We start from the raw sequence: 9,019 nt of genomic DNA on the forward strand, positions 1-9,019 counted from the left end.
GCGCTGCTTTGAATCTAACAGGTGCAATGCTAGACACATAGGCATGCGCTGCAACGGTGCGATGAACTGATACGTTCTAAAAAAGTGCCGCTCCCCGTTGGTACACTTTAACATGCGCTGCTGAATGCCGAGTGCTTCTAGTGATCTGATTCAATGAGCTTCAGTTCATGCTTAAATAAAAAGCTTATTCAAAATTCATGCGAGTTTCGGATTTCACCGGAAGCGTGTGGAAGTTTAACGCCGGCCTCACTGTGCCTATCATTACGGCGGCTACCCCCCCTCTGAACCGTGCATCCACTCGCTCGCCCGCCTTTCGCCGTTTGGCATCTCTGGAATGGCAATCGGTCGACGACGAGCGCGACACTAAGCCGTTATTGGACGGTATTAGCGAGTCGACATCCTGTGGAGGCTCCGAGGATTCTAGTCCGAACTCGTATTCCAGTACCGATGGGAACTCCGCGAACGATTCAGGTGACTCAGGAGTTACTTTCTTCCCTAGTAAGTCCCTAACAAGGTTGGACTGTGACCTACTTCTGCCGACGGCGCAGCTGCCTTCTGCGCCTGCCACACCCTGTTCCATTGCAAGCTTCAACTACGACAAACCCTTGAGGAGTGTAGAAGCCGTCAAACGCAATGTTGAGTATGAGCGGATACACCGGTCTGCTCGTGACCACTGCAAGGTGGCGCTAAGAGCGTCATACACGCGGGAGTTTGGAAACATGCTCCGTAACAGGCGTCACGGTAACCCTATCGGTGAACGACTAGGCCATGCACCCCTTCAGAAGCACCTGGAGAAGCACCTTGAAGATTCAATGGTCACCAAAATGCGTGCTGTACCGGGCGTACAGCATAGGGCCTTCTTCGACACCAGATGCCACGACTCCAGTCTTGTCGAGCGTGTCCAGTTTGCCCTGGGCTCAGGGGAGGTATTCGCTGGCGAGGCGATGGTGGTCGCCGACAAGGGTTGGAGTGTTGTCCAAGTACCCCTGAACCAATCAGAGCCTCCCACAGAGCTTCTGCTGGACTTCTACACCGCCGATCGCAGCAGTGCCTTCGGAAGGCCGCGCAACAGCACATCTCGTTCAGGCTTCGCTATTGTGAAGAAGTCGCAGGTACCTTCGAGCATCAGGGCGGAGTACGACTCAGTCGCTGTCATCGGCAAGAGCACCAGCATGGCGCTAAAGATACCGGATGCAATTCACGGCGTGTTGGAGTCATGTAGCGGCCGTATGAAGGTCGCAGGGTTCATGTGCTGGTTCTCTGCGGACGACAAAGAGATGCGGGTCGTCAAGCAGTCTGGGTCGTACAAGGCTTTCGACGTCCGAGAGCTTATCAGAAACGCGAATGGGGAGGTGACTGGTGCCCTAGTCACTGGCAAAGGTGGCGCGCTTAGGGCTCGCGTTCTATTCTGGGACCGGTCAGCTGGCTGTTTCCGGTTGATCCCGCTACACTCGGTACTGCCGTTGGTGAACGAGCAGTGCTCTCTTCGGGACCTGCTGTCAGATAGGCGGGCACCGAACGACATGACGATTGCTGGCGATGAAGTTGAACGTCTTTTTTTGGACAACTATGACCTTGCGAAGGATTCCTCGACGGAGTGGACTTCTCGAGACGGCCGACTGATGACCCTTGACCTGAGCAAAGATCTTTCCCTCGACTCTGTACACATTACACGACTAGACCAGGACCCAATAACCACTGACGGTGCCCTCGTTATCAGGACGTCCGAGGGTCAGTGCGTACTCAAGTGCGCTCCTGATAAGAGTCTTCGACGCCACAAGATCTACCCCCACTTGGCTGCCGTCATGCAAGATAACGCGTTCTCACGCGTTGCACACGGCTTGACATCGGAGGCTGCTGGCACCGAGTCGTCCTTCTACCTTGATGAGAGGGACGTGATTCGGCAGCTCCGTCGGGTGAACATAGCTGGCCGAGTGCGGTATGTCGTACAGAAATACAAATTGGATGACGGAATGGTCGGTTGTCTAGTAGATTGCCTACGCCACGTAGACCCGGAACCATACGTGTTCACCCACAAACGACCTGGTAGTACCTCTAGGGTAAACCTTCTCCGGTCTACGACCAACATGATCTACAAGGGGGCCTGCGTCAAGCGCAAGCTGAAGATGTCCAGCTTTCGAGGTCGAGACATGTTACGGCGCGACTTCACGCCCATAAAATCCAAGTGGGATGAACAGTTTAGGTTCGATGAAGGACACCTGCACTTCGCCACGTGGGCGTTTGACCGGCTAATCCGTCGGTACGCCGACATCCAAGACAATAAGGATTACAAGGCTTTCAAGGTCTTCGAGAAACCGGTAATCTTTCCGATTACGCCCTGCGACGACTACGGACGCATCATCGACGGGTTGATACAGAAGTTGAAGGATAAGATTCAGGGTCTCCGAATGCTACCAGCTTGGAAGCACCCAGTCTACTGTCTTGCAACCGACGACGGACTTCACATGTTGTATAGGCTTGAGGGCGAGCGTGTCAATGAAGACTTGTTCTTCGAGTTGCAGGGCGACAACGTGCTGACTTACACTTTGAGCGAGGAGCGAAGTCTGAACAGCATACCCGTCCTGTTTGAGGGGCACGATCACTTTCTGACTCAGAGTGACATCGGCGATATGATGACGAACATCTACAACCCAACGACCATCGATATGCTGTTTGACATGTTGGCTTCCCTGCTTCCGGCCACTTGTGGCGCGGCGTTTATGGGGGCGGAGCATGCGCTATCCGTACACTGGATCGTGAGCCTGGCCTTAGAGGTGCTGAAGGTAAGCGATGACCGTATATACAAGCCAGCATGTAAGGAAGCCGCAAGGAACATAGTCCTAGGACTGATCCTCGCTTACTACCGACATAAGGAGGAGAATCCTCCTGCCCAATTGCTGGGGTGCTTCAGAGAACCGCTCTTTTGCGTAAGACCCCAACAAGGCCGTTTGAGCGTTATATACCCATCGTTCACGGTGACGACTGCAGACGACAAGCAGTTGGCCTTAACCTACGACGCACAGCTCCCACCTGAGGTGTTAGTCCGGTGTATCAAGGACCAGCTGTCAGAACAGGGGGTCAAGACTGACTACAACTACGGCAATACCGTAGTTCGAATGCCAGGTCGTCCCGACCCCGATCCATCGCAGACTCAGACTCGACGACATGTCCATGACCGGCGATCGTTGGCACAAGCCAAGGAAGCGGCAAGAACCGTAGGTCGGACGTTTTTCGAGGGCGTGAAGCGGTGTCAATTCCTGAAGAACTGTAGGCTGGCAACTCGCAAACTCCGAGGCCGCGCCAGGGAGTACACGCTTCGCTCCGAAGAGGAGGGATACAAGTGTCTAGGAAAGGTGCCTACAACCGTAAGCCCCGAAAAGGTGTCGACGGCCGCGACCCCCGATCTCCTAATGTCGCTCGTTCGGCGGCGTTCTAGTGCAAAGAGTTACAACATTCAGGCTGCAGACACAAGTGAAGCCAAAAAAAGGGTGACCCTGCTTAAAGTCAAGCCACTGGAAGAGGAGACTTTTCGGGTCCGACGTGTCAGAATCCCGGCAGCTAGTGAGATCACTAGGACGTCTGACCGCGGTGGCCAACAGCTCCAGCGTACGTGTCGTAAAGTTGAGCCGTGCGCCGTCGTTGGCGGTAGTATAAGTGGGGCCTTATCGCACATGATTTGGTAACTGAATAGACGGTACACAAAAAACTGAGTCCGCCCCACTTTACATGAGTGGACCGGATGTCGAGGTTTGGAATCGTCGAGTCCGCCCCACTCCATATGAGTGGACCCGTAAAAAAATGACGAATGAGGTTGGCAGCAAGAAAAGTCTGAAATAGCCGATCCAAATGTTTGTGCGTGTTACCTCGCCTCGGCTACACTCCATTTTAATGTATGTGTGTTGGTTTTTGAGAGACGAATGAGATTGTCAGACTTTACTACGAGTGCGACCTCGGAAGAAAAGCTTGAAATAGCCGATCAAAATGTTCGTGTGTGTTGACTCATTGTGAAGCCTCCACGTTTCACTCCTTCAAACTCGGCAATAGTCGTTGTCTGCAGAGAAAGGTAGAATATGAGTGACCTACCGGCTGACGTGCTAGGACCCAAGCTACGCAACTCGCTAAAGCAGTTGCCTCCAGGCGTTTTGGTGGAGGTAATCGCCCTGCTTGGCGAGGGGAGCACGTTGGATGAGGCTCTAGCCGTCACTTCCAAAGACCTGTCGACTGTCAACGAGACTGAGCAGTACGAAGAGAAGCAGACCGAAGACGTCGATGTGACAGGCCCAGTCACCTCAACCGTCTCCTTCGCGTCAATCGCCAAATTCACTCCCCTTCGTCTGACACTGGAGGAGCGGCGCTACCTACGTCTGTTGGAGGCGGCGCTGGACGTATCTGAGTACACCGACAAGGTCGACATCATCCACTGCACAAGCAAAGCCCGAAAAATTGCCTCAGAAATCAAGCAGGTATGCGCCATTCTGTCGGGGCTGATCGTGGCCGACGACTACGAGGCTGGGCAGCGCGTTCTAAAGGACCGCGATTTCAAGGCCAATGAAGAGATCTTCCGTACGATCTTCGAGATCGGCCGCCGCTATAAAATGCTGAACCCAGAGCGAATGCGGGACACCTACGGCAAGCTCATGTACCTCCTCATGGATAGTCGACGACCGGAGATACGCCAGGCGTTGGACTTCGATTTGGTGAAGGACGTTTGGACAGTAGAGAAGCTGCTTATTGAAAAAGACATGCTGCACCTGCTGGAGGACCCGCTGCTGGCCGTAGCAGTGACCGAGATTCGTGGTGAGTGCCGTTCTCGCGCGGAGGTGAAACGTGACATCGATCGCAAGTGCAAGGCTGTCAAGTACATGGTGTCGAAGTACGCAGTGGTGAAACGTCCTCGACCCCGAGGTCTGCTCTCGCTTCGATACAATCTGTCTTCCCTGTGGAATGGGCAGGCTTCCGAGGACGCCGAAGGTGCGACGGAAGAGGACGTGGAGCAGTGCATCTACTCGATTTCCGACTACTTCAGCTTCATTCGTTTCAACCAGGAGCCGGCGAACGACCTTCTCAAGTACTTTGAGCGGATATTCCCCCACGAACGTCCTGCGGATCCTCGCATCTCGCTAGGAATCCACATAGGCCAAGACGGCGCGCGGCTCAACCATGATCATCGACGCCAGTACCAGTATGTCAAGCAGAGCTTGCTGTTGTGGAGCGGTGTACTCAAAGAGATGTTCGTTCTCACGGCCCTCGCAGAAGCCGACCTGTTCTCTCCTACGGCCTACCGACTAATGGACACTGGACAGGGTTTGCAGCGCGTGAAGGCTTCTCCCACGGTACACAGAGCCATGGGCGTCATTCTCGATCGTGTAGTGCGTCAGGCGGGAGGCTGGGTCGGCTCCTCGATGATACACCTCGGCGATCATAATGTACCAAACTCACTCATATTCCTTGACAAGTACATGCAGATTCCAAGGATACTACACCCTGTGGTGTCCTGCCTGGAAAAAATCCCTCATCTCTACCAGTCGACTCCCAGCATGGCGGCCTATATCGATGCCGAGTTCGGCGGAGTGGAACGACTGATTGAGGACGTTTGCGTTGACTTCTTCCGACACGCCTTCGACGGCTCCGGCGCAGATAACTTTTTCGATGCAGGTTCGTGCATCGACGGTCGTTTAACCTCGGCATGGAACTGGTGCTCAAAGTGAGGACTGAAACATCTTTCATACAGAATCGAGAAAAAGCCCTACTACCAGGTGCTGCTTTTGACAGGCTTCGTAGGATTTGATGGAAAGATGTGATCTAATGAAACTAAATTGAATGTTGGAGTGTTGCGTGACACGAACAGGACACATGCAGCAGCGATGATGAGTATTGACTTAAGCCAGACTCACTGGCGTTAAAGTAAATGCATTGGACACAGTGAGACCTTCAAAAGGCTTAGGGTTTAGGGTTTAGTGGCTTAGGGTTTAGTGGCTTAGGGTTTAGTGGCTTAGGGTCTTCTGGCTTAGGGTCTTCTGGCTTAGGGTCTTCTGGCTTAGGGTCTTCTCGTGGCTAACTGGATATCGAAGGCACCCATGTCGCCCACCAATGTTGTGTCATCGTGTCCTTGAGACGTTGGGTACGGGATCAGGCCCACCTGATCCACCATGTCCTCATAGGGCCAGCCGCTCAGATTTCATTGACTTGGCTTACCTAGACATTTTGTCTTTGCTCTAGTCGAGAAAAACCTTGAAAGACCTACGCAGTGCTCCCTAATGCTCTGGAGCGCCGTATACCTCTGGACAGGGATCCCAAGCAGGGAGACAGAAACCAGATTGTTTATCGGAGTGGATTCTATAGGGCGGACGAACCACACGACTTCTAGCTGGATGCGAACCGCACGACTTCGCCGAATGCAACTGTCAGCCTGCCATTCAACGGTCTCCGAATCACACCATCAAAAACGTCATGCATGAGATGCCAAAGAACCTTAAGGAGGTGCTCAAGATGACGGATACAAGTCCACGGTGGAAGCAACTTCTTAGCGAGGACTACTTCAAGACTGTGGAGCACTGGGAGCTGCCGACACTTCTTGCACTACTAAATAAGATCCCGACCAACCTGCGACATGAGAGTGGAAAGTGTAAAGAACAGCGCTTCCGCCGGCGGTAGTACACACAGATGGATGTTGCCCTTACTACGGACGGCCGCCATGTGCACCACCGCCGACGGAAGATTGGTGCCATTACTGAGCATTTGCTCGATGCAGAGGACGACTCTTCGCTGTTGAACCTCCACTCGCACGAAGTTCTTCTAGATAAAGAGGAAGCTGTGAGCGTGGGAGGCTTCAACCCAAAGGCACCTCATCTGGGCAGTCGAACTAAGGTCAACGCCATTTACATAGGGCTTCTGCCCAACACTGACGCTGTGTTCGCTGGAGGTGAATTTGGCGACCAAGAAGCAGAAGTCTGCATCGCGGAGACATGCATGCGGAGATCGACGCGCTGTACAAGCACCAGAGCGGAAAACTGGAAGGCTGCGGCACCGTTGGCGGATAAGATCGTTTCAGCCATCGAATCCCAGTTGCAGCAGATGAGCGTTACTGCTTAATCTGAATCAGTGTCGTTTATTGTCTCTTTGTGCGTCAGACTTGATCAAAACATATGGCTCGAGTCAACATCGTCCCAAATCGACGGTCCGGCAGATGCATGCTAGCCTCTACCTTTGCATTCCCTTCTTCCTTTTCCCCGCCGTCTGATTATACAAGCAATCCCTTGCATAAAGAACTCGTATGCAATCAGCCCGCGTCGCTAGTGCACCTGTCAGTCCATGCGATTCAACAGTCTCCGAAGCACAGCATCAAAGACGTCGTGCATGAGATGCCAAAGAACCTTAAGGAGGTGCTCAAGGAGGCGGGTACAAGTCTACGGTGGAAGCAACTTCTTAGAGAGGACTACTCCAAAACTGTGGAGCACTTGGAGCTGCCGACACTTCTTGCACTACTAAATAAGATCCCGACAACTTTGCAGACACCGATGTTCATTGACAAGAACGTGAGAGTGGAAAGTGTAGAGAACCGCGCTTCCGCCTGCGGTTCCACACAGATGGATGTTGCCCTTACTGCGGACGGCCGCCATGTGCACTACCGCCGACGGAAGATTGGTGCCATTACTGAGCACCTGCTCGATGCAGAGGACGGCTCTTCGCTGATAATTGCGTCGTACAGCGGCTCTGACGAGTCGTGCTTCTGCCACTGGATAGATAACGTCACATTACGTTCAAAGTTGGCAATCGCTGCTGGCGAATATCTCGCTGAATGCGATTGCCGCAGCTTGCTTGACACTCGGATGCAGAGTGGAACTGTTTTCGCAAGGTTGGGCCGCGATCAGGATGTTTTCACTAGTGAGTGGCGTGGAAAGTTGAACTTCCACTCCAGCACGAAGTTCTTCTACACTTTTAATGACACAGACACAGCTGTGAGCGTGGGAAGCTTCAACCCAAAGGCACCCCATCTGGACGGTCGAACTAAGGTCTCCGCCATTTACATAGGGCTTTTGCCTGACACTGACGCTGTGTTCATTGGAGGTGAATTTGGCGACCAAGAAGCAGAAATCTTCATCGACACCCACGTCGGACACTATCGTATCAGACCTCGTACCGGGTGTATGGCTGATGCGTGCGTAGATTATGTTGGCTCCGAGGTGCCCATTCTGACATCCGTGGACATGCCTGCGGAGATCGACGCGCTGTACAAGCACGTCAGAGTGGGAAACTGGAAGGCTGCGGCACCATTGGCGGATAAGATCGTTTCAGTCATCAACTCCCAGTTGCAATAGATGAGCACATGCCGCTTCTAATCGGTGTTGTTAGACTCAATGTCGTCAATGTCTCATAGCCCCAACAACAGCCTCGGCACACTGGTGAAAGCCGCCCACGACAGAATTTTTAACTCCGCCCCACTCCACATGAGTGGACCCGTGAAAAATACCGTGAAATAGCAGTCTTCTAACCTTAGAAGCTGCAATGATACACATGCAACTATTCCAGCGATGATGAGCTCTACTCTACAGCTAGCTTGTTGAGGTCGACATCGAACTCCGGGCCCACAGCTGACTAGCGTTACCTGAGCTGGCTCGTGGTTTCCACGAACGATACGATTGATTGTGGACTGGAGTCTGCCTCGTTTGTTGTTCCGTTTTTATCTAGGTTGTTGTTCATTCGGCAGCGTTGTGCGGGGTTGAAGTTATACAAACAGAACATAACACCAAACAGAACACACAGAAATTTCAACTTACGGAGCATTCTTACTCACATACTTAAAAGTGTATAACGGCTGCTTGGTCTGGTACGATTCTCGCTTCGGCATTCGTACTTACTTAAAGAGTGTATAACGGCTGCTTGGTCTAGTGGTATGATTCTCGCTTCGGGTGCGAGAGGTCCCGGGTTCAATTCCCGGAGCAGCCCTTTTGTTTGAAAGTTTTTGTTGCAGCGCATGCCTATGTGTCTAGCATTGCACCTGTTAGATTCAAAGCAGCGC

The 9,019-nt window shown here is 52.8% G+C and overlaps 5 protein-coding genes across 7 annotated transcripts; all 5 read left to right on the top strand.

Moving 5' to 3' along the window:
• Window positions 1-197: 197 nt before the first annotated feature.
• Window positions 198-3,683, top strand: KVP18_001567 (uncharacterized protein; the record flags this gene model as incomplete). Its single annotated transcript, XM_067951724.1, has 1 exon — window positions 198-3,683. One exon carries the CDS (start codon window positions 198-200, stop codon window positions 3,681-3,683), a length of 3,486 nt encoding a protein of 1,161 aa, XP_067805473.1.
• Window positions 3,684-4,070: 387 nt separating this feature from the next.
• On the top strand, window positions 4,071-5,801 carry KVP18_001568 (uncharacterized protein; the record flags this gene model as incomplete). 2 transcript variants are annotated; one of them, XM_067951726.1, is made up of 2 exons in its annotated part: window positions 4,071-5,704; window positions 5,732-5,801. In XM_067951726.1, 2 exons carry the CDS (start codon window positions 4,071-4,073, stop codon window positions 5,799-5,801), a joined length of 1,704 nt encoding a protein of 567 aa, XP_067805475.1. The 2 variants fall into 2 exon arrangements, with proteins under 2 accessions (XP_067805475.1, XP_067805474.1); XM_067951725.1 differs by lacking the exon at window positions 5,732-5,801 and having other exon boundaries at window positions 4,071-5,708.
• A 649-nt stretch (window positions 5,802-6,450) lies between these two features.
• On the top strand, window positions 6,451-6,654 carry KVP18_001571 (uncharacterized protein; the record flags this gene model as incomplete). The annotated part of the gene is made up of 1 exon (XM_067951730.1): window positions 6,451-6,654. One exon carries the CDS (start codon window positions 6,451-6,453, stop codon window positions 6,652-6,654), a length of 204 nt encoding a protein of 67 aa, XP_067805479.1.
• A 9-nt stretch (window positions 6,655-6,663) lies between these two features.
• Window positions 6,664-7,092, top strand: KVP18_001570 (uncharacterized protein; the record flags this gene model as incomplete). The annotated part of the gene is made up of 1 exon (XM_067951729.1): window positions 6,664-7,092. One exon carries the CDS (start codon window positions 6,664-6,666, stop codon window positions 7,090-7,092), a length of 429 nt encoding a protein of 142 aa, XP_067805478.1.
• A 53-nt stretch (window positions 7,093-7,145) lies between these two features.
• On the top strand, window positions 7,146-8,318 carry KVP18_001569 (uncharacterized protein; the record flags this gene model as incomplete). 2 transcript variants are annotated; one of them, XM_067951728.1, is made up of 1 exon in its annotated part: window positions 7,146-8,318. In XM_067951728.1, one exon carries the CDS (start codon window positions 7,146-7,148, stop codon window positions 8,316-8,318), a length of 1,173 nt encoding a protein of 390 aa, XP_067805477.1. The 2 variants fall into 2 exon arrangements, with proteins under 2 accessions (XP_067805477.1, XP_067805476.1); XM_067951727.1 differs by having other exon boundaries at window positions 7,191-8,318.
• Window positions 8,319-9,019: the final 701 nt, after the last annotated feature.

Source organism: the organism of the source record quoted next (genome assembly GCF_019968955.1).
Source record: "MAG: Porospora cf. gigantea A chromosome Unknown PgA_NODE_970_length_9019_cov_910.092, whole genome shotgun sequence".
NCBI classification, from domain to species: domain Eukaryota; phylum Apicomplexa; class Conoidasida; order Eugregarinorida; family Porosporidae; genus Porospora; species Porospora cf. gigantea A.